This window comes from Natator depressus, chromosome 11, assembly GCF_965152275.1.
Source record: "Natator depressus isolate rNatDep1 chromosome 11, rNatDep2.hap1, whole genome shotgun sequence".
Taxonomy (NCBI): domain Eukaryota; kingdom Metazoa; phylum Chordata; order Testudines; family Cheloniidae; genus Natator; species Natator depressus.
The window spans coordinates 36,517,218-36,541,251 of NC_134244.1; the positions used below are offsets into that span (position 1 = coordinate 36,517,218).

Sequence of the window (24,034 nt, forward strand, 5' to 3'; positions counted from 1 at the left end):
GAACTCTTCAAAGGCTAATTAGGGGTTCCAACATTTTGACCATGGTTCAACGTGGACCAATCATTTGGTTTTTCATTCTGAGGTTGCAACAGAAGATTCCAGTCTGAAGAGAATGTTTTCTTGCAAAATCCATTAGTGACAACAAGCAGATGTCCCTTTATTTAGAGGACATTGAGGGTACGTCTACACGGCAATTAAAAACTTGTGGCTGGCCTGTGCCAGCTGACTTGGGCTCATAGAACTCAGGCTGAAGGGCTGTTTAATTGCAGAGTTGACTTCCAGCTTGGACTGGCCCACATACTCTAAGACCCTGTAAGGTGGGAGGGTCCCAGCGCTTGGGCTGCAGCCTGAGTCCGGAAGTCTACACTGCAATTAAACAGCCCCACAGCCTGAGCTCCTGAGCCCAAGTAGCTGGCATGGGCTAGCCGTGGGTTTCTAATTGCAGTATAGAACTTACCATGAGAGACCCATGTGAGAAGGAGCTGGTAACAGACGACTGTCTAATGATAAGGCCCATTCTCACTTTGCTAAATATGATTAACTGTTCATCAGCAATTACCCTTTCATACATTTCCACTCACTCCTTAGTAAAAACAATTTTGGGTGGTGAGGTCACCAGAGTAAGTACATGGTCTGCTCTAGTGCCCTGTCACCTAGTGTCAAAATCTGCTTTAACATTTCTTATCAATATTAAACTTCATTTAATAATTGATCAAATAAAGTTATCCACACTCAGATTGAAATATGGCCCATGTTCCCTATAACTGTTATGAGAGAGTTCAGATGATGATTTTCGTCCCTTATAAAAGCTGACCACTCGATGCTTAAATCATTTATTTTATATTCAGTTCTTTCTGATGTAGTGATGAAATGCTAGAATACTTATCTTCTTTTTTTGTTGGTTGAAGTTATCTATGATGACACCAATGAAAAGGTTCAAAGTGAAGAATGACCCAAAGATGATAAAGATGACAAAGTAAAGATACATATACAGGCTTTCTTCATACTTGGGCTGCTGCTCTGTCTACAAAATAAGGAGAAATAGCAAAACGTCAGCACTAAATAATAAGATACCAATTGTTTGAAGAGGACGTTTCTAATGCCTCCTAAAATTCTGCAATTATTTGTGTGTTTCAGTGGACACCAGGTACACAAAGCAGGTAAATGCATACGTGAGAGTTGGTACATTAAAATGCAAGTTGTCTGTGCACACTTACAAGTCATTTTTGAAAACTGGATGCAGAGTGTTTTATTTCATTAAGAAAAAAGCGAGAAAGCCATGAAATTTGGCTATTCTGGAGCAGTATGTAAGCATTCTTTGTTAGCCTTTGTTAATCTATTTTTATTTAGTTAGTAAAACGTAATGTAAATAACTACTGTAAGAAAGCAAGTTGCTCCATCTGAAATGCACACTTAATTACTTTATAAATTTAATTTGTATAGAACATTTGCCATGTTTTAAGCTTTCATTTTCACTGCCATTCAAATTAGATATTAAAGAAGTGTTATGTGCACCTTAGAGTCTACCCACCCTAAACAAATAAACTTAGAATATGTACTGTACTTACATTTATGGAATCAACAGCTGCATACATTATATCCATCCATCCTTTAAATGTAGCCTATGAAAAGGCAATGTGTTAAAATTCTGTGTCAAGCTTCAGATCAAAGAAAATGTGAAACATTTTATAATCATATTCTTATGAAAGAAAGACCATTTCCCACACCATGTATTTGCATATTCATAGAATAAAAGAGTAAAGTATAGCAGTGAGAATTTTTTTTGCCCCAAATTTTTTGGGGGCAAAAAAATAAAACAAAAATGCAGATATGGCAATACTGAAACATTTCACAAATTCATGTCAGTTTTGCCAAATTGTTTCAGTTAAAGAAAATTTTTAAAAAACATCAAAATGTTACATTTTGACATTTTCTAAATGAAACGTTTCAATTTTTCCATCCAAAACAACTTTTCATTTTTAAATCTCCTTTAATTTTATTTCACACAAAAATGTTTTTAAAATCTCAAAATCAAAATGAAATGTTTTGTTCAACACAAAGTGAGTTTTTCTTCAAATTTTTGGTTTGACCCCACTTTACTTTTTTTAAAAGAAATTCAGACTTGCCAGTGAATCAACAAATCACTTACTTGCACAGCTCTACTTTAAAGTTAGTATCTTGGAAAGAGATGAGTAAAATAATTCACAACAAATAATTTACCAATTAATTCAGTTGCTTTTTTTTTATTTAATCACAGAATACCCCTGAATAAATTTTGATTTTCCTGGATGTCTTCATTATTTAAATCATTATGGAAACTCTTCAAAAGTCCATAGATGGGCTGAATTCTGGTCAACGTCTGAGCTAATCAGTCATACAGCTAACTCACATGGTAATGTTTCTGTTTCCATTTTCTGACTGTTACAAGCATGAGAAAGGCTTTCACAGACCACTGTGGCTTTGAATTTCTCAGGGAGAGGATTGGAACAGCTTACAAAGAAAAAACCAGAAAATAAGCAGGCTTGGGAAATGTTATGTATTTAAAACTTTTCATTTTGGGGGCGTTTAGGCTTTGCTCTATCCATTGTTCCTAGGCGAAAAAAATCTAACATTTATTGGCAGAGGACAGAGAAATTTTAATTTAATTTTCTCTTATCACATTCATACAAAGAAATTCTTAATTGGAAAGGCTGTAGTCAGATTCCTGTAATGGCTTCTCCTGCCTTGGCTCTGGAAACAAATTTATCACTCTGTAGTTGTGCAGACATTGTCCTCTTATCCTGGATAAAATAACTGAACTGCATTTACTGATGTCTGTAATTTTCTGTCCGGCACACAAAAGTTTTGAATGTGTATGTGCCTCACGATGGGCATTGTGAGATTCCTTTAACAGCCACTCTGCCAGGGTTCAGGACAGCAGTGTTGGGAATGACAGGTTGGTCCTTTTGGTGTGTTAATGTTGCAGCAGCATCCGATAACTAACTTCCCTTTTCTGGTCATCAGCATTCACGGTAAATAAGGCAAATAGTTATACAAACAGTGAAGGGGAAAAATCCCTAAACCCATGGTTTAGGCACCATGTAAATGCAAGGGAATCATCCTAATATGGGCACACAGGATGATGTCACCATAGAGAAATGTTGGTTTTTGGGAGGGCAAAAAAACTAGCAAAAACTGTCAGTCAGGGAGTTTTACAGATGATCTGATGCAAGTTGTTGCCCAGTCACAGAATGGTGCACAGGTTGACAGTATATCTGAAAAAGGAGAGTTGGATTTATATAGAGATAATACATTTCATGGTGGTTCTTCTGAAATAAAAATGATGTTCCTCCAGGATTGGAGGAGAGGGAACATAAGGGTCATCCTGTGGTGTGTCATAGGATAAAATGTACTAATGGGCAGGAAAGAGATTGCCATAGTATGATGTTAACATTTTACTTCCATAGTGTCCAAAAAGAAAATATTCAAGAGATGGAATATGGGGCTCAGTGAGAAATGCACTAGGATGGAATAGGTAGGTCACAGGGACCAGAAGAGATTATGGAGACTCCCAGGGTATTGCTGTCTCTGCTACTCCATATAGGCAACCAGAAATATAAGTGCAGCATCTGATAAACAACAAAGGAAGAAACCATGGTTGTGGAACTATTTTTCTACTGACATCAGCTGTCCAACTAGTGCAACATTTTTGTGTCATGCAAATAACACAAAGCACAATTGCTGCAATATATATGCTAATCAGAAAAGCCACAGTGCACAGCAACATAGTTCAGATGGAGGGAAGCCTTCCTAATAACCATGTAGTAGGTAAGGACAAGTGCCTCCACTTAAGAAGCAGCAGAGTAGCCACAGTGCCAGAAAGAACAGCTCAACCTCAGCAGGGACAGTGTCTTCACATGAGGAATTACCTCAGAACACTGGACTAGATGGACCATTGTTCTATCTCTGACAGCAGCTAGCGCTACATGCTTCAAGGGAAGGTATGAGAAACTGATGAACAATTATGGAATAACCTAGGTCAAATTTCTTTCTAATCCCATCAGCTAGTGGTTGTCTTGTGCTCTGAACAACCAGGTTTATATCGGTTATATTCTGTAACCCATTTATCTGTATATATTTAATCCTTTTATTCCTACCAAGCTCTTGGCCTCAATATTATCTTGCAGTAATGAGTTCCACCGATTATTTATGAAAATGACTAAATGAGCTATATTGCACAGAATGTCACCTTGGTTTTGTACTCTAAGATAAATAGAAGCCTCAAATAACTTCTCTATATCATTAATTATTCTGTCCCCTCCTCTCTAAACTAAACAGTCCCAATTTTCCCCCTAGAAAATGCTTCTAGTCATTTTCACACACCCCACCCCCCATGCTGCTTCTTTGCACTATCTTTGGTCAGATGGGGTCACCAGGATTGAACAGTGGAACTGAGCATTCCAACTAAGGCTGTACTGCTGAGCGAGACATGATTTTCTCTCCCTTTATGCATCTTAACATTTCATTTTTAAGACCAACCATTCAGCTTTCCACAATGATGCCCAGGTTTTCTTCCTGGGTGGTCATAGTTATTTTATTTCTAGCAATGTGTGTAAGCAATTCAAATAATTCTTTCCAATGTGTATTATCTTGCACACTGGACACAAAAAACAGGTACTGAGATAATTTACAGGGGCACCATATACTGCAATCCAAAGTCCTTTTATTGAGTGTATACTGTGCAAAGATGTTGGGATTTCCCTTTACTTTCCTTAAAAAAAGAAGTCTTCCAAAAGCAAATGGGATTCAATTTTCAAATGAAAAAGGATGTGGCAGAGTTCTATGAAGCAGTGAATGCTTCAGTATAGCATGCCCTTTGGAGCTACAGTGGCAAGAGAGGTCCACCCGAGCTAGGCTTTTGGCTCAGTTAATAAACCACTAATCATATATCTATTAGCACAAACTGCCTCTGTCTTAGAAGCAACTGTGGCATGTGTCAATATACGGCACCATGCATGGGTGGATTTGAGAAATGCCACATTGCCACCAATATAGTGGAGAAACTAGATTGTCAGAGGAGAGCTGTTGAAGAGCTCCTCCCTCCCTCCTGGGTTCTTCACTGGCACCTTCTTATTGCATTTAGCCTCTATTTAGTTGAAGTGATTCTGTGAAGTCATTTTCAGTTAACATAAATGTGAAAAAACATTACTCAAATGGTCAAAGACAATCAAGGTGTGACCAGGGCTGATGCAAGTTGAGTTAATTCAAATGAGTATTCATGAGAAATTATTGTGTGGCATTTGCCCATCTCTTCTGTTAATAATTACTTATTAGATATGTTAAAAACTGGTACTTTAAGAAAAAAATAAACAGAAACATGAAATCAGTGAAACTGTGTCCCCCTAATACTGTAATCTCTACTACATAAAACAATATTGGGTAAAAACAAATGATACAAAAATATGCAATTTTTTCAACTTTACTAGAAACAACATATCAGTTGACATGTTGAATACATGTGGAATTCATATTCAAATACACAGTTGAACCACAGTGCATATAACAAAGGCAGACACACCCATGTAATCCAGAATAGATAATTCATGCAATTGCCTAACACTCCTTAACATTGAGTGCTGGTTCTCCCAAGAGCAATCACAATGGTAGCCTGTCACCAGAGGACTACCAGCTCTAGAGTTTGAGAATAATTAGCATGTGTTTATGCGCACAAATGTTTTCCCAGAAGCAGCTTGCCAAGTGAACCTGATTAGAAAGGCATGTTCCTGTCCTAATTGATTTCATTCTACAGATGATCTGCTACGAAAATACTTGTGCTCAGAATCATGACACTAATCAGTTCTTCTGAACCTGCTGGCCTAGTGTTAAACAAAAGCCTCCCAAAACTTGTGTAATGGTTGGAAAGTGACTGAACTGGAGAAAAACTGGGAGAGAGCATACAACATGGAGAAAGAGGAAGGTAGTTTAAAACCCTCTTACTTGGTCTCTATTTTTAAATCACTAAATTTATCCCCTACATAATTTTTGCTCTGAAAATTGGGCAAGGTCTTGCAGTTTGCCTACTGGGCTACCATGGTAAAAATCACTTTTTTTTTTAAATTTACCCTATCTAATGTGCAAGGTGTAGACAAAACAAACCAAAAAAACCAAAACAAATACCTCAGGTAAATTTTTAATTTATCTTGACTCTGTGGCATTGGAATATTTTAGTGAAATCTGCAGAGATCTGGGATGAGCTTTAACTTCTTTTTTTTTTTTTTTTTGTTCTCAACAGTCCTCTCTTTTTCAATCTATATATTCTGGCTGATAGTAAACACTGCTCCTCTTCCAAAGTTTACACATGAGCATGCCAAATTGATACCAAATACCAATATTAATCTGCTTGCATGGAACAGCATCAAAAGGTAATTAAGCAAGTCCCCTATTAATCCCTGATAAAGGTCCAGAATGTCCGCTTTGGAACTACATTTTTGTAATCTCCATGGAAACTTGCTTTTGGACATCATAAAAACAGTTTCCTTCTCCAAGACTCCCAAATTTTCATATTTTTAATGCACTAACAATTTTCAGTAATAGATTATCTATGACTTTATGGCAAGATAATGAAAATTAAGGAATCCAACTTTGCTTCTATAAACTATAGACAGGGAATTACACTATAAAAATATATACAGAATTGTCACTTACTACTTGAAGCAGAGAAAGATAGCCAGCTCCAACATTATCAAAGTTTACTTTCACATTTTTCCACAGGACATCTCCATTGCTTTTCATAAGAGCCTCACAATCACTTTTATTCTCAATCAATTCTCTTGAAAAAGAGTTACCAGTTGTGGTGTTAACACAGGAGAAGAACTTGCCAGCAAACAAATTTACTCCCATTATGCTGAAAATTAGCCAGAATATAAGACAAACCAGAAGTACGTTCATAATAGATGGTATTGCTCCTAAAAGGGCATTCACAACCACCTAATAAAGAAATACAGGGGAGAAAAGCTTGTAAAAAACTTATAGCAGCAAAGTAATTAGGCATTCTTCTAAAAAGGCTAACAGCAAAAATATTTTATTACAAAATGTAGTTACAAATTATCTTATTTTCCAAATACTTATAACAAACCACACAATGAATCGACATGAAAAAGGTGAAGACTAAAATGTCAAGATGAAAAATAAGTTAATTATTTTTTTTAAAAAGTAGCAAGACAGAATCATAAAATATGTGTACTCTAGGGGAAAAAAGAAATACATGTTAAAGAAATATAACATTCAAATTAATAAATGTGATAAATCATTACTGATGAATATAAACAATGACTGATGATAAGGACTGATTGATCTATAGATCTTTGCAAACAGTACAGAGGTTATTTGACAAAATTAGGACTTCAAGAATTGTAAAACACATAATACCTTTACAGAATACTTAATAATACATTACAATTTTACTTACTGAAGACAATCCTGTCACAGATATAGACCACTTTGTATTATATGTTCATTTGGATCATTAGAGTACCTTTGAAGCACCACTTATAATAATCTTGTTAGGTATTTGAAATAAAATCATATTTTCATTTGAGTGTATCTAAAAGCATGTAAAGTTTCAGCTTATATTATGATCAATCTTTTTGCCATCATAATATAGGTAATTAGGGTGGCAGAAAGGAGAGAGTGTGTCCTGCTGGTTGAATAAGGAACTTAAGTGTGGCATCCCAATGAGAGAACAGCTTTGGCTCTTCATACCTGATCATTTAATTTCTACAAAAATTTCTCCATTAGTTCTAACCTTGGGGGTTATCGCTTCTTTGCGGAAGAGTCCACAGGGAACTGAAAAGCCAATTTAGAATGTTTAATGAAACTGGAATTTTTTCACTATGTCTCAGCCTCCAGGGATCTTTCTGCTCAGAACATGGGTGTGGATCTGGTGGTGCACTGTGATTCCTACTGGCAGTAGTTGGTTGGAGAGCACTTAAATTCCTCTCACACAACACCTTAATCCATCTTGCAAGCGAGAATACGGATACTTAAAGTTATCTGCATTTCTGGAGAAAACTTAGAAAGATGCATGGTGATTGTCCCAGACCCAGCTTCATTTCAGATATGTCAGATCTCTGTTTTATGCTTCCAACTTGTACCTTAGCTAATCCTTTTGAAATAGTTTGGGGCAAAATGTCAAATGATCTCAGACATCTGAAAAGGGGAATTTTCTTTCGTGATGAAGTACAAAGCAATCTGCACAACCATTGTCTCATCATCAATTATAAGTATTCTAAATAGATAGAACTTTGAGATGCTGCTGCTCTTCTACAAAAGTGACAGCTACAAAGAAATAATTTTACATAAATAGATAGCATATAGAAGAAGAAAAAGTGCTTGAAAAAGATTAAGCTAAGGTCTCTTATTGACGAAAATGAGTCTGATCCTAGATTTGAGCAATTGCTGATTTTGAACCAACATAAACAGTACTAATGTTCATAAAGTGAAGCTGGTTTCAGACCTACCTCCATGTCTTCCTGAAGGTAATCCAATCTGGCCAATATCTGTGATTTACGGGGTTTATGTCTTAACTCTCCAGAGGGTAGTCTGTATTCCTGAGACCATAGATTCTCAGCAACTAAAGACAGAACTGTATTGATGGCTTCCACTTCTCTTTGATTTGGGTTATATATATATGGATTTCAGGAACCTCTCCTATGTTGGGAAAAGCCTCCCCTACAGCATGTCATTATCCATCCCCAGGTGTTGGATTTGCTATACAAGCTAACCGCATAGTCTTCTTTCTGTAGAGAGGATGTGTCCATAAACTCTTGAAATGAGATTGCTTCTATCAGAATATGGACCAGAGACCACCAGTGCCCGTATCTTTGTACATGCCCTAAGTACTGAGAGACTGAAGAAAAAGGTTCTGTAATGAAAATGGTAGGTCCTTAAGAAATCTCTGGTGACAAGAATGGATAGAGACAGAAAATAAGTCTCCACAAGTTTTATCAATATCAAATAATTTCCTGGAAATGTTGCAGTCATTGTTGAAGTGTCAGGTTTTTCATAATGAATTTCACTTCATTCATTTGTTGAACTGTTTGAGTTCTCGGCGTGACAATGCAGCAGATATAGGACTGCTGGCGATTTTTATTGCTTAGAAATCATATTTTTGATGTCTGCTAAGAGGCAAAAGTACCTAAAGGTGCCTGATCTGAGGCGTCAGTGATACAAGGCTGTAAAATATGTGTGCCCAAGAGGTCTGCCAAGACACACACTGCAGTTGGCAAGAAACCCAGGGAAAGCCTGGTGACCACTAGAAACAGGGCACCAAAGTAACACAGGAACTTCAGAGGGGAAAAAAAGGGGGCAACTTCAAGTATAGTGTATCCTTTGAGACTCATAGCATATGTTTGCTGGAGCTGGGAATGAGCCTCCCAGCCCAGGGAAGACAGACTTGTGCAAGCAGGTCTTGAGCTAATGCACTAAAAAGGGCAGTGCGGACATTGCAGCTCAGGCTGGAGATCAGGATCGCAAGCCTAAGGGGATGTGTAAGCGCAAAAACTGGTCTCTCTCACCAACAGAAGTTGGTCCAGTAAAAAATATGATCTCTCTAATATCCTTGGACCAAAATGGCTACAACACTGCATACATTTATATACCATGCCCTTCTGCTCTGTATACAGTAGGTGGCAGGAACTAGCAACTGTGGGATTCTAGAGAATATTGCCAATTTTCACCACTGGTGGTGATTCAGTGATATGGTACATTTTGTAAATAATTTCTTTTGAAAGGAAAAAGGGTACATGGCTATCAATTAATGTGCAAAAACAAAGATCAATGATAAAGCTAAGGGTGTTGGTACTTTAATTAAAGGAATTAAGTATTAAGCTATTGTGGTTGTGCATTCTGGAGTACATTATATGAAAGACAATCAGAAATATTCAAATGGATATTGTCAGTTTATGAGTACTATTTTAAATAAACCAATTTCCTTAGATGATTAAAACTAAATATATTTTAAAAATCAAATTTACTTTTCAACATTTATATTCTGTGTACATTTCACTCAGTGTACAATGATAATAGACTGGCTAATTTCACATTTATTTAGTCAATTTCATATTCTGTTTCTACAGATCAGGGATTAAATTAAAAACAAAAACAAAAATAACCCAAAACATGAGAACATTTCTAGTAACAATCGGATTTGATAAAATCTGCTGTCCTCAGAACAAAATGTTAGATCTTAGTTACTTGTGTCTACTAAAAAGTTTCAGGCATGTTTCCCAAACACTAGGAGAAAAGTGATGTAAAATTGTGTTTTCTACAGTATTACCCACAATTGATGGAAATCACAAGCATGTTGGCAGAAACTTTGAGCATGAGCAGTGGACCAAATGGTTATTGTCAGAAAGATTTGGGTGTTTACATTATTAGGACTCTTGTAGCAGGAAATCAAAGTGAGTGGATGGGGAGAAACAATGACTGTATAGAACAGGAAATAAATAGTTTTTCTACAACTATCAATCTTGGTATGCCTTACAGTATAGTGGCTTACAGTATACCTTTTAAAACAAAATTACCAGCCTCACATATGTAGCCGAGCTATATTAAAGACAGGGGGAAAAACTGAATAAGCCCTGAATGGCCAGTGGGTCAGGTGAGTGGGAACACAAGGAAGGAATGAAGAGATCAAAGAGACCATGACTCAGGAAAGAGCTAACGAGTCAAGATTTAAAGGCTCGATTGGGTGGAGAAGGCTGAAAGCTGCTCAAAAGGAAACCGAGAAGGACTTGGGGAAAGATTACAGAGAATTCTGAGACAGCTGGAAACGGGAGGAAGAGTCTTAGGGCAAAGATGAAAATGTCTGGGAGCTCATTCGTGAGTGCAGGCCTACCGCAAATGTTACAAAGCTCATGACCTTGGAAAACCTTGTTTATCTGAGCTTGCTGCTAGCAGAACTCATTGATGCAGGTCTAGATAGAATACAAATCAAAAGATGTGCTACCGTTAATGTTAAAGATCAAAGCCATCTACTTTACAATCTTAGGTGAAGTTCTAGTCATATTAATATAATACAAATATTATTTCATTAATGCATGTGCAAAATAGAGAAATAAAATTACTGCAGGTTGTAATTATCTGTGCTAACTATCTGAGCGGAGATGAAAAACTAGTGAGTTGGATTTTTTTCTCACTAAAGAAGAGACTCTGAGGTGAACTGGAAGTGGCATTCATATTTCTGGGAAGACAAACTGCTTGTACTGATGAGAAGCTCTAATGTGACTGGTACACCTAGAAATTAAGATCGTGGGGCCATATTTTCAAAAGCAAGCGCCAATATTTTCTGCCCACAAATTTTAGGTGCAAATAAGTGTGGGACAATTGTGTGTCCAATATTATTCTAATTTTGATGACTATTTATTCTATTTTAGACACTGATTTGTGAACAAAACCAGTTGCCCTAGTGTCCAAGTGACCTAAGCTGAGAGTGAAAATAGGGAGGTCAGGTGAACACCAGGCCAACAATGTGACCCCTTAAAAGTAAATAGGAAATTTATTAATAAATTTCCTAAGTTATCAAGGAAAATTTAATAAAGTAACTAATAAATATGTTATTTATTAAGGATATATACCACAAAGTGCAATTTGTGCTTGACAATATATAGGTTGTACTAAACAAAGAGGATGCTCTGTCCCAAAGATCTTACAATCTAAAAAGACGCATGTGGTTACAACACAATATTTAAAAATACATACAGGTACCATATAGGAAAACACGGAATGATGTGCCATCATTGAAGCTGGAAGGCTTCACAGAAGGTTTTGATGAAGGACTCGAGGGAGGAGACTTACAGCAACCTATAAGAATGGTTCACAACTAAAAGGATTATGGAGAGATGTTAGTCCATAGTTAAGGTTGCAAGCAGATTTTCAATCCAAGCCTGAGTTTGCCTCACAATCTTACTTTTAAAAGGGGCCTTTTTACTTACTATTTAGTATGTACAGTCGTTGGTCAAATGCTAGGGTTTCAAAGTCAAGTACTCAAAAATTAGGAAATGCCAGAAGTAAGGCTGCCTATGCAACCTTAATTCTACCCCATTGTGTATGTTCATTACGATACAGGGTTATTTTTTTTTTGTTAACATAATCACACACTATTTTTTCTATAAACTTTACTAAAAATGCACCCTGAGGCAGACACCTAGAATTGAATATTTCAGTTTACACTGTTACATTTTGGCAAAGTTATAAGCAACTGAAAATGGGCTTATAAGAGAAAGTATCGGGCAATCCTAACTCTAGGCAACACTACCTGTTTCTGCCCTACCAATGGGCTAAACATCAGGTCTTACGTAAGCTGCCTTTTGCTTTATTAATAATAAATAAAGGGAAACATAGCTTGCAGACGTGTTCAATAGGTTTTTTCATTTCCCACTTTCTATTACATGGTCATCTGGCATCAGAATCATCCTGCGTGGGGACTTTTTACTCTCGCTCTCTCTTTTTCTTTTTAACAACCTCTCCCCTGCCACCAATCTTCCACACAATTTTCTTTCCTCATCCCGGAAAACAAAGAACATTTATTAATGTATTGATGTTCTAAGGTGTGCACTGACCTTGCAATGGAAAGCATTAACAAGAGAAGAGGTCTCCTGCCAACAAATGCCCTATGATTCTGAAACTGCTAAGAATGAGAATTCTGACATCTGGTCTGCATCTGAAAATAAGACCTTGTGTTCCCACGATTATCATAACATGGATAGTTCGTGGGCTACCATATCCCCAGAAAACAGCTCTCAGTCACTTTATAGTAGCTATCAGAGGACTGTAACAGCTACACCTCATTACAGACTTTGGAGGCAGGCTGCGTCTGAAATCCCAAAAAGGAATTTGCTCCTGTAAAGAGAGAGCCCAGATCACAACCCCTTGGAAAATACTAATTACAGTATATCATGGTCTAAGCAAACTCAATGGATCTCTGTAAGAACAACTATATGAAAATACTTTCTTCAGTCTAAGTATAAGCTAGTGGGTCACAACAAGGACAATCAAGAAGAATCCTATGAAGAATATCCCAGTCTATTATAATATAGGTTAGGTGTTTTCATTAGCACAAGGGACCAAAACAAGGTCACATAACTTAAATCCAATAAAGGTTCCTCACCCTGATCAAAGCCTCAACTAAAGTAGGTCACTTTTCTATCATACAGCTTCTAACGCTACCTCTGTGGACCTCATCAATGTAGAAAGGGTACACATCTATTCCTCAGCTACTAAGAACAAGGCATCTGGAAAGAGCTTAAAGATGAAAAAGAGGGAAGGTTTCCCAGAGAAACACACAGTCATGTGCATATGATGAACACTACAGAAATCCTTCTTCCAATATCCTAACAGCAGTATTCCAACTTTCCCTCTCTCCTCCCCCACGCTATCAAATTCCTCACAACATATACAAGCTCCTGCACATTCTCACCTGGTTCACAGTGTTTCCCTGTCCCCCCTCCCTCCATTCCCGACATCTCATCTCAGCAAGAGAAACATTCTCTCCCTATCCTACAGTACAAGAGAGATTCCTCAAAGAATCCTGGAAGGAGAACTAGGGGTATTTTTATTGTTTTACGCTCACCCAGAACCTGGTGTTTCTGCTAAGAGTCTAGGCTTTGGTGATGAGGTGGTGGGCTAGGAGGTGCTCTCCAAGTTCTGAAAGGAAGAGAAGGGTTGTTTTTTCTCTGCTTCTGAATGTGAAAGCAGATCCAGGTGCTGCTGCAGGAAACCTGAGCTGCCTTTTTTTTTTTTTTAAAGCAACCAGTCTAAAGCAGCTAATATTTACCACCTATTAGTAAGTTATTTCATACTCTTTTTCTGATGCACATGAAAAAATACGCTTCCTCTCTGAACACTTGTCACTGAGGCAGAGTGCTACATACATTCATCTGTGTCACTACATAAACACATTCAAGCAGCAAAGAATGAAACAAGGTTTATAGCTCCCACACCACTGTGTCACAGACAGGTTGACAGTAGTTATTGGAGAATTCATAAAAGCACACTGAATAACTGTTTCACATAACGTTAGCTAGGGGTGTCTTCATGGAACCTTACATGAGAGCAAAAATCAACAAAAGAAAAATACTAATCAAATCTATATTTTTCCTGTGTGATACAGATATTGTGCAATAATTCAATTTCTGTAGAAAAGAGAACCAAATATAGTATATGTACGTATGCATATTTGATAAATGGCTCTTACTGCAGTCAGGATATTTTAGTTATTGTGATTAACTTCCTAATTAAGAAAAGGATCATTCTGTCCTTTATTCCCTATAAACTTCATCTGACAGCCAACACAATAATAAAAATAGATTTAAACATTTCTCATTCTGTTTAATGAGTTTAAGAGGCTCTTTTTCTATACCCACATGAAGCCATTCCGCATACTGTATATAAAGTATGCAAAATATATAAAGATTATAAAGCTGTATAAAGATTACACTATATAAAGATTACTTTAAAAATAAGCTAATTATGAGAAAAATATAAATAGAATCAATTTACTTTTAAACTTATTACAGCTAAGTCTGCTAAGAACTGACAGCTAAAAAAACTTCTGAAGATTAACTAGAGATTAAGTAACCCAAATGAGCACAGTGAATGAATACAATCGCATATGGTTAGAAACAACATAATGAAACATAGTTCTGTAGAACTCTGTAACAGAGGTGCAATAAAGAGTGAGTACAGAATTTCTATTTTTTAAAAATTTCTTGTATGTTGGTATGAATAGTCACTTTTTCTGAAATAAAGAGTTCAGGTTCTTTTATTTTATCTTACCCTCATTCCTTCAAATCGTGACAAGGCTCTCAGAGGTCTCAAAGCTCGTAGCGTTCGAAGTGATTTAATTGGACCAAGTTCAGAGTAGCCCAAGGCATTAGCTGTTAAGCTAATCAAAGAAACCTACACAAAAAAACAAAGAAAAATTATTTGTACGTATCTTGTATAGCCCATTGAAGGATGCAAGATGTAATGGTTAAAGGTGGAAAAGTTCAGCCTGGATATTAGGAAAAGTTTCTTAGATGCCCTATGCTTCTAACAGCAAGAGCAACTGGGTAGTGGAAAAAACTGGAAAAGAAGAGACATTAAGTTGTTAGTGAACCTCTGAAGTTCTTAGTCTCTTGATCTATGATACTATCATTACATATATACATGAACAGGTTAGATATAGGAAGTACCTTTGCAAAATACAGGTTGTGGGCTAGACTAAAAAACACAAATAATCTTTTTCTGACATTACTGCCCTTGAGAAATCATGGTCTGGATGAATCATAACATTCTCAGGAAAAACAATTAAAGGTTGGATGACTTTCTCCACAATTCTTACTAACAAATATTTTGACTGTGACAGTGTTACTACCTTACTCAAAAATGTTTCATAAAGGGCATCATAGTGAAATCGTGGTGGCACAAAATTTCTCATACATAAAGTTTGTCATGCTGATGAAATCCTGTTGGTACAAGAAACCCTTTTAACTTATTTTGCTATAAATTTTGCTGAGGAGAAGCTACACCAAGTAGAAAGAACCTATTGAAAAACAAAGATACATCTACACTGTTTGTTAATGTGTATGTATTTTAACCAATTTGCCTTAAAATCTTACAGGAGCCTTACTACTCTCAATAAGGGGCCAGATCTGGAATCAATGGGCATTTTGACATCAGCTTCAGTGGGAAAAGGATTACGCTTAAAGTCCTTAGAAACTTATAGTAGTCATATTCTCCAGGGCCCAAACACCACAATGAAGAAAAAAACTGTGAAAGTCAGTTGAGAATTCAGGATACTATTAATCAAGAGTTGAGGTGTCAATATGTATCTCAGTAATTAGTCTGTGTGATGAATCTTGCGTTTTATTAAAGGCTTTATATTCAGTGTTGCATGAAGAAGCTTGTGCCAAAAAGTTATTTATTGAATTCTGTAGCATCTTTCACAAGCATCAAGGTACACTAAAAAGTAATCAGTTGTAGGCTACTCAGTTTGTGCAAGAAAACGTGTTTCTCTTCCTCTGTGAAGCTTCTTCAGCTCCGTAGAAGTCTTCCTGCTATGGGTTACCTCCCCTACCTATACAGAGAGGACTGTTCTGAGTAAGGCTGCTTGGAATGATGATTCACAGATCTGAGTATTACTTAATTTATTCATATTAGGAAGTACTTTCCCCCTCCTAACTGCCAATACAACAAGAAAATTCTTGCATGATATGTCTTCTGCCAGGAGTGTCTCTTATCAAACTATGCTAAAACTTTGTCACAAATTATTCTGAATAGCTGGGGCAAGGAGCCCATGTTTGGTTTTGCCAAACGTTGGTCAGACCACAACCAGGTGGTTTGGAACTGACTTCCATTTTTATCTGTGCCATCCAGGTTTGTAGGGGATGAGGATTTGGATGAAAGGCTCTAGGTTGGCTCAACTCTTCATCAAACTCAGAAAACAAGCCACAGGAGGTGTAAAGCACCTGTAATTTTCTCCCAAATGCAACGCAAGCTGTAATTTTCTTAGAATTTGACCTTAAAAATGAATATAAGAAGTATTAGAAATCAGGAAACCTGAAGAATCTAAGAGAACATTCATTTAATCAAAAGATTTTTCCACTTAGTTTTCATTAGTTGGATTGAAAGTATTTTTTCAGTTAGTTCAGTAGGCAACATCATCCATGTAGAAGGTACTGAGTCTGAAATCACTTTCTTCCAGAAAAGAAAAAGCTACTGGTGTAATGGGTAAGATTGTTAAGGAATTTACACTTAAGCGTATTACTGTAGGAACCAAATCTTATTGCTGCATGTTAAGTAATAAAATAGAATATCATTATTTGTCATTACAAGGCAGATTAAAAATGATCTGTTTGCAGCCTAAATCCTTCATGAAGTATTTTACTATATTACTACGAAATTACTGTAGTTGTGACAAAATGTGGCATACAGACATTTGTTTTTGTTACTCTCTTTTCTGGGAAATAATCTACATTACAGCATAGATCTTCAGGGAAGAGCCACAAGAATGATTAAAGGATTGGAAAACATGCCTTTGGTGAAAAACTAAATTGACTGAGCTTCTTGAGTCTATCAAAGGAGATTAAGTGGTGATTTGATCAGCCTATATAAATACACACATGGAGAACAGAAATTTGATAATACACGGCTCTTCAGTCTAGTAGACAAAAGGTATAAATTGTGGTTACTTACCTTACAGTAACTGGAGTTCCTCAAGATGTGCGGGCCCTATGTGTATTCCACTCAAGGTACGTGTGTGCTCCATGTACCTGAGACCAGAAGATTTTTTTTGTTGGCCCTGTTTGTGAGTCCACATATTTGGACTTTACTTCTTTGTGTATCAAACTGAGGGTATATGGGGTGGTGCAGACGAACTGCCTTTCCAGTTACCTTTCCACTGTGAATGGTCCTAGAATAAGGCCCCGCATTAGAAGGGAAGGAGGGTGGGTAGTGGAATACAGATAGTGACCACACACCTTGAAGACTTCCAGTTATTACACAGGTAAGTAACCTTTCTTTCTTTGAGTGATGGCCCCTGTGTGTATTCCACTCAAGGTGATTCATAAGCAGTATTCATCAAGGACAAGGGTGCAAGAAACCATGCTGTACCACAAATTAAAGGACTGCTCTGCCAAAGGATGCATGTATACTTTGCAGAAGTGCGTAGAGAGCCCCACCATTGCCACTCTACAGATGAGGGACATTGCTAGGTGAAGCCACTGATGGGGCCTGGGCTCTGGTGAAGTGAGCCCTCCCATCTTGTGGCGGGAAGGTTGGCACTATCTCATAACAAAAGCAGGATGCAGCTGAAAGCCATTTGCACACTCTCTGTGAGTAGGTGGCTTCTTGTCTCATACGTTTGCCAAAAGAGTCAAACAATTTAGGAAATTTCTGAAGGGCTTTGTCCTCTGCAGATACAAAGCCAAGGCCCTACAGACATCCAGAGAGTGCAGTTACCTGTCCTCTCTGGTGGCATGTGGCTTTGGATAGAACACAGGTAAGTGGATGACCTGGTTTTGATGAAATTCAGAGGTAATTTTTGGGATGAATTTGGGGTGCAAGCTCAGGGAACCTTTTCATTGTGGAAGACTGTCTAAGGTGGGTCAGCCATAAGGGCCCCCAACTCACCTATTCTGGCTGAGGTAATTGCAACCAGGAATACAACCTTCATAGAGAGGTGAGCAAAGGAACATGAGGGTAAGGGGTCAAATGGACCCTTCATTAGTGATGACAGGACTAGGATAGGATCCAAGGGGCTGCATTAGAACCACTGTGAGGGATCACATGGGTAAGGGCGGGGTCCCCTTGTGGGGAGGACCACTGATTCTCAGCAGTGTAGTGTGCTCTGTGGGAGTGGGAGAGTGCCCAAGAAGCTCTGGAATCTATATTGGGAATAACTTTCTGTCTCAGTACAGTCAGTAGAGTTGTCATCCAGGTCTCAAACTCTGAATCAATATAAATCCTCTGAATCAACAGGTGGAGTCATTGGTACCCGTTGTCTTATTATTCCCCATCTGGTTGACTGTACTGGTGTGTGGTGGATCTCTGGTGTGGGAACCTCTCTGCAATGACTGGTTCCAAGAGTATTGGTGACTCTTGGTCAGCATATGCAGCCAGGTCATCAAGAATAGTATACTTGACCCCTGAGGCTGAAGGGCTCTCTCTTGGTGGAGTCGACAGTGCTGGTTGAGACCAGGTGGTAAGTCACAGGTATTGATGATGACTCCTTGCTGCTGTGAGTCTGTACTGTTGGTGTAGAGGGTTTCCATTCTCTTCTTTCCCTCACCAGTACCGATGGTTTTGGGCACAGTTGAGTCTTGGTACCAATTAGCCAGACCCAGGCTCCTTGTGACCTCCTGACACATCTGTACCAAGATGCAGAGTCTTACCTGATTTGGAGGATGTAGGGGAAGAGATCCTCTTCTCAGATGAACACTTTAGAGGGGATTTCGCTCACTGTTTGTGAGAGTGCTTTCTCTTACCCTCCTCCTCCTGTCAGCTCTCCCCTCTGTGATTCCAGAGTCAGGGAAAACCATGGCGACCCATGGTCAGACTGGAATCTCATTTTGGCAATGAAAGCAATACGTTTTCCTTCAGGAGGAAAAATTTTGTGTGGGGGCCTTTTGATTTCTTCCTCCTCCTGTTGCATATGTAAGACTAGTATGGACTGCCTTCCATCCCATACAAAAACTGGCATCAGTTCTGACCTCAAATGATATTGCACTATAAAAGCATTAATTGTAACAGAGTTCTATGATATAATACTGGAGAAAGAAAATTGCTAGGTACATTTACCAAATGTTTTAATTTCGTAAGATCTATATTTTATCTAATGTAAAATTATTTACCTAATACAGTTCCTTTCTAAAATTGGCATCTACACCAATCATTCCCCTGCATTCCTTTTATATGTGCAGAGATTAGGTGCAGTTCAAATTAAATCAAAGTTTGTCTCAGAGGACACACCAACTCTGGATCCTACCAAAAAGTGTAGAAACTTATAAATTATTAAACAGACAGCTATTTATAGGAAAATTGCAGAACAGACTTCTAAAATGTTTTAAACTACAATCACAAAAAAATTATACCTCCAAAAAGTTAAACTCCAGTAGTAGCTGTAGGAAAGATGTCAGACAATGAATGCATATTGCCAAGTAAGAAAGTCACCATTCTACCTCATGACATTTTCAGCAACAAGAATATCCAGCAGTAAAGAAAAGCAGAAGAAAACGTCTCATAGCCAAGAGTAAAATAAAAATATGTAAAAGCATGAGAAGATTGGGGCTGGCAATGCTTTTCAAAAATTTAACAGCTAGCATTGTTATCAGATAGTTATACTTTTTCTTTTTGTGTGTAACCAGGACCCTTAACTTATCTGGTTTTCTAGGTGTACTCCCCATCCTACAAGGCTTGCATCTGTTATGAGAATTCTGGTCCAGTTGCAGCTGAAGACTCCATTATAACAAGACTCCTTTTGGTTCAACAGTGAGAAGTATAGTACTGCTGGTAAAGTTTATTTGCGAGCATATCAACTACTAAGTGATTTTAGTGTTTACACTGGTAACTTTCTTATGTGCAGTTAAGTCTTTGGTGGGACCTCAATGCATGAAAACCTCAGGTCCCGTTGAATGCATAGCTTTATTGTGCATTTGGAGTAGCGTAAAAGTAGCTGTTTCAAACTTATAATGGGCCTGAGATGTGTAAGGGCATAGTCATGCTGATGTTTTGATGGAAGAAATTTCAACTGAATTTTACCTGGGACTTCTCCTGAAGTTTCTGTTCCAATATCTACTTCTTGCAGAGAGCCAGAATACCAATGGAATATTTATGTTGGATACAGTTACTAGAGGACTGCCAGCTCCTGAGCTGTTCAGAAGCTTGGAGAGAATGCTTATACTTCTTTGTATTTTCTGCAGCTATTTCTTCCAACTTTTCCTGAAGACTTTAGATCCTATCAACTATGAAGAGCACACACAAAAAAGTTCAGTCTTAACTAAACTGGTGCCTGGCAACTGAGTTGGCGGAAAAGTTCTCATAGCAAAACACCTTAGGAATCTACTATTCAAGAAGTGGTGAGTGAAATATTATGAAGCACTGTGAGGATTTCCTCATATTTAAAGGGAACAATATAGCTTTATGGTTATCATAAGAATATAAGAATGGCCATACTGGGTCAGGTCAGAGATCCATCTAGTCCAGTATCCTGTCTTCTGACAGTGGCCAATGCCTGGTGCTTCATAGGGAATGAACAGAACAGACAATCATTGAGTGATCCATCCCCTGTCATCCACTCCCAGCTTCTGGAAACCGAGGCTAGGGACACTCAGAGCAGGTAGGTTCCCTATCCACACTGGCTAATAGCTGTTCATGGACCTGTCGTCCAGGATCACCATATTGTTGCTGTGTTGGGAAAAGCAGCTGAGAAGCCTCAGAGTATCTCTAGTGCATTTTGCCGACTGGGTTTCTGAGAAGCCACCATGTCTTTCACAAAGGACGCCACTGCTTCATTAGATTTTCAGAATTTTAATTATATGACACTGCATTTTCTGACAGTTGGCTCTTCCCTGTGTCTTGGTTTTCCTAATCTCAAAGATAATGTCTTAAAAAGCAAGGGTAGGGGCAGGCCATGTATCACCTTCCTACCAAGGATGTCTCTGGAAAGGTACTTTATCTTCATGAGATGCAGGGTTCCGGGTTTTTATTTTTTTTAAATAGATGGAGATACTAATTCCAAAATCTGTGTTGGGGGTGGGGGGGGTAGTATCTATTAAAAAGCAGGCCTCGATGGACAAATAGAAATGGAAAATTAAAGATCATGGATTTCTGGAGATATATTGTGTGGAATTCTACCATGGCACAGCAATCCTAGCAGCTGAGCCATGGATGAGTATAGCTGGGAAATCACTAGCTTCCCATTATTTATGAAATTACCCAATGTTTTCATTCAACATTTTAGTTTTAATCAGCAGTCCCCATTTGGATCCTATGCAGTCTTCAAAGGAGATTATGAGAAAACCCGTTTCTAATTTTGTTTGAAGAAGATAGTTTCCCTTATTTTGAGACCTCCTTCCTCTACTTTTATGGGGTTAAAGGCACTGCCTTGTGGGCATTAGTGTTACAGCTGTCCAGAGCTTGTGGTCATGGCACAAACAGATAGTTTCCTCTTCTGAAGAACAGAGCTGTTGGAACAGGAAAGAGGGGAAGGAGTCACATCATCTGTTTTAAGTGTCTTATGAGTCACTGCCTCTGTCTCAGAAAGGGGAGTTAATCTTATACTTTTTTTGCAGTGGTGAGGGAGGGACTTTACCTAGATAGATGGGCAAAGGAAACCCAGAAGATAAGGTTAGAGTTTCAATGCTCTAATGATTTCTCAGCTGAGGAGAGGGAGAGAGGAGTTAGAATCTGAAATGAGATCATTATTGTATAAAAATGAACAAAAAATAAAATTCTAAAACAAATTGGTTGGGAGAAGCTGAACTACTAACTTGCTTTATCTGTGGAAGCAAAGAACATAAATAAACAAACATAAAAAAAGAGAGACCCAACAACTAAAAACCCAAGTATTTACAGGAAAGGAAGGGATATGCTTGAACTGCTGCTGGTTGCAGATTTAGAACTTTTGGCAGGATTCCAGAGTTTGTGTGGCCTTGTCAGTTTGTTTGAATTTTTCCCAATGTCTGCAAAGACAGAAAGAACTCATGAGTATGAACTCATGTAGACGTCATAAAATAAAATATACGCATGGGAGTTTTGAAAGTTCCTAAATGACTTTGGAGTGCAAATCCCAGTGATTAGTGCTCCTAAGTCATATAGGTGCTTATGAAGATACCAATCTATGTTTTTTATCATAGCTAGCAGTAAAACAGTAATTCTATTACCCATAAAAATAGATCACTTCTGTTTTAAAGTATAGTATTCAGAGAGACAATATAGACAGAAGCCAAGCCAAAACTGAGACTGAGGAGAAAAGCCAAGCCAAAAGTGAGAAAGATTTAGTTCCCAATATAAGCTTTAGAACACTGGTGGGCAACCTGCGGCCTGTCAGGGTAATCTGCTTACGAGCCACCAGACAGTTTGTTTACATTTGCACGGCCACCCGCAGCTCCCAGTGGCCGCAGTTCACCGTTCCCGGCCAATGGGAGCTACAGAAAGTGGTGGCTAGCATGTTCCTGCGGCCTGCACTTTCCCGCAGCTCCCATTGGCCGGGAATGGTGAACTGTGGCCACTGGGAGCTGCGGGCGGCCATGCAAATGTAAACAAACTGTCTGGCGGCCCACCAGTGGATTACTCTTGTGGCCCGTGGGCCGCAGATTACCCATCACTGCTTTAGAAGGTCAGAAGTGGCTGAAAAATGGTAGAGGTTATATTTAAAGTTGTCTTGCCACCTCATCGAACAGGAATGCTAGAAAATCAACATGAGGATTACTGCTGAAAACAAACAGAAGATGCAGAATGAAATGGAACATACAAATGCAGTTTTAATGAGTCATTAAATAACCACAAGGCATCAGGGAAATGTTCACCAGTCGTGATTTTTTGGTCATTTTTAACCCAGAATACTGTCCTCATTATACATGTCACTAACAATGAGTTATGTAGGATGGCTAACTTACAGAAGAGTAAAAATAGGTTATTTAGAAAATACAGTACATACATCAACAATCAGGAAGTCCAGCCAGCACCAGGCATTGGTGAAATAGGTTTGAAAACCATAGGCGACCCATTTTAGCACCATTTCCAGAATGAAGATGTAAGTGAAGACCTTATCAGCATATTCTAGCATGATCTTGATAGTCTTACGCTTTTCAATATATATATCTTCAAAAGCCTGTGAACAAACAAATAGTATTCAAGTTCAGTATTCATAAGCCTTTGCAAGTTGTAATTTAGGCTGCATGGGCCGAAGATGAAAAGGAAAAGGTAAGTCACTTTCCAATTCAGGATGTTTTCTGAAGGTAGTATTTATCACTGATTACAAAATATATTTTTGAGATTTAAGTCTTTGGTACATGGTGATGGGAGTGATCTACAACAATCCAAAGGTTTTTAGAAAACTGTCTACTGGCATCCCAGACACAGACCCTGTAACTCAGACAAGCCAAATCTCAATTCAGTGCATAAGGCAATATTACACATGAATACTTGCAGCTCACAAAAGTATGCAATAAGTATGGGGCAAGAAGAAATGAGGCACAATGACCCAGTGCCGTATACTGTAACTGACACATCCCTAACCCTCAAATGACAGCTCATGCAGTGAATAACTACAGGAAATATAAACAGACACTTGTTTCCAGGTATCTCTTTTTAAGACACAAGCAGGATGTATGATAGAGTGTCAAAATAAATGAATAGCTTATGAGATTTTGGCTACAAACCTAGAGAATTTTTAAAAAATGTAATTTGGAGAATTTTGCCAGACTAGGCTGGGTAGGTAGGTGTGTAAAAAATAATGGGAGGGTAAATGGGTAATTAAAGTGAAACTCATATGTTGACTGTGCAAGGAAATTAG

The 24,034-nt window shown here is 38.0% G+C and overlaps 2 protein-coding genes across 8 annotated transcripts in view; one reads left to right on the plus strand and one right to left on the minus strand.

The window, feature by feature from the left end:
- LOC141995939 (uncharacterized) overlaps positions 1–24,034 on the plus strand; it is a 181,444-nt gene that overhangs the window by 66,621 nt on the left and 90,789 nt on the right. For 4 of the 7 annotated variants that reach the window (XR_012641444.1, XR_012641445.1, XR_012641443.1 and 1 more), the window contains exons 3-4: positions 19,910–20,028; positions 20,439–20,594. The gene's annotated coding sequence lies outside the window, so the exon portion shown is untranslated. Of the gene's footprint in view, positions 1–908; positions 1,161–2,257; positions 2,393–18,498; positions 18,722–19,909; positions 20,029–20,438; positions 20,595–24,034 lie in introns of those variants that run through there. The other 3 variants (XM_074967490.1, XM_074967492.1, XM_074967493.1) reach the window with 3 other exon arrangements.
- LOC141995938 (sodium channel protein type 2 subunit alpha-like) overlaps positions 1–24,034 on the minus strand; it is a 286,439-nt gene that overhangs the window by 11,117 nt on the left and 251,288 nt on the right. Inside the window, exons 22-26 of the mRNA XM_074967488.1 lie at positions 23,177–23,350; positions 14,815–14,937; positions 6,685–6,966; positions 1,569–1,622; positions 887–1,024 (exon numbers count right to left, since the gene is read on the minus strand). Of these exons, the coding sequence (XP_074823589.1) occupies positions 887–1,024; positions 1,569–1,622; positions 6,685–6,966; positions 14,815–14,937; positions 23,177–23,350 (771 nt within the window). The remainder of the gene's footprint in view (positions 1–886; positions 1,025–1,568; positions 1,623–6,684; positions 6,967–14,814; positions 14,938–23,176; positions 23,351–24,034) is intronic.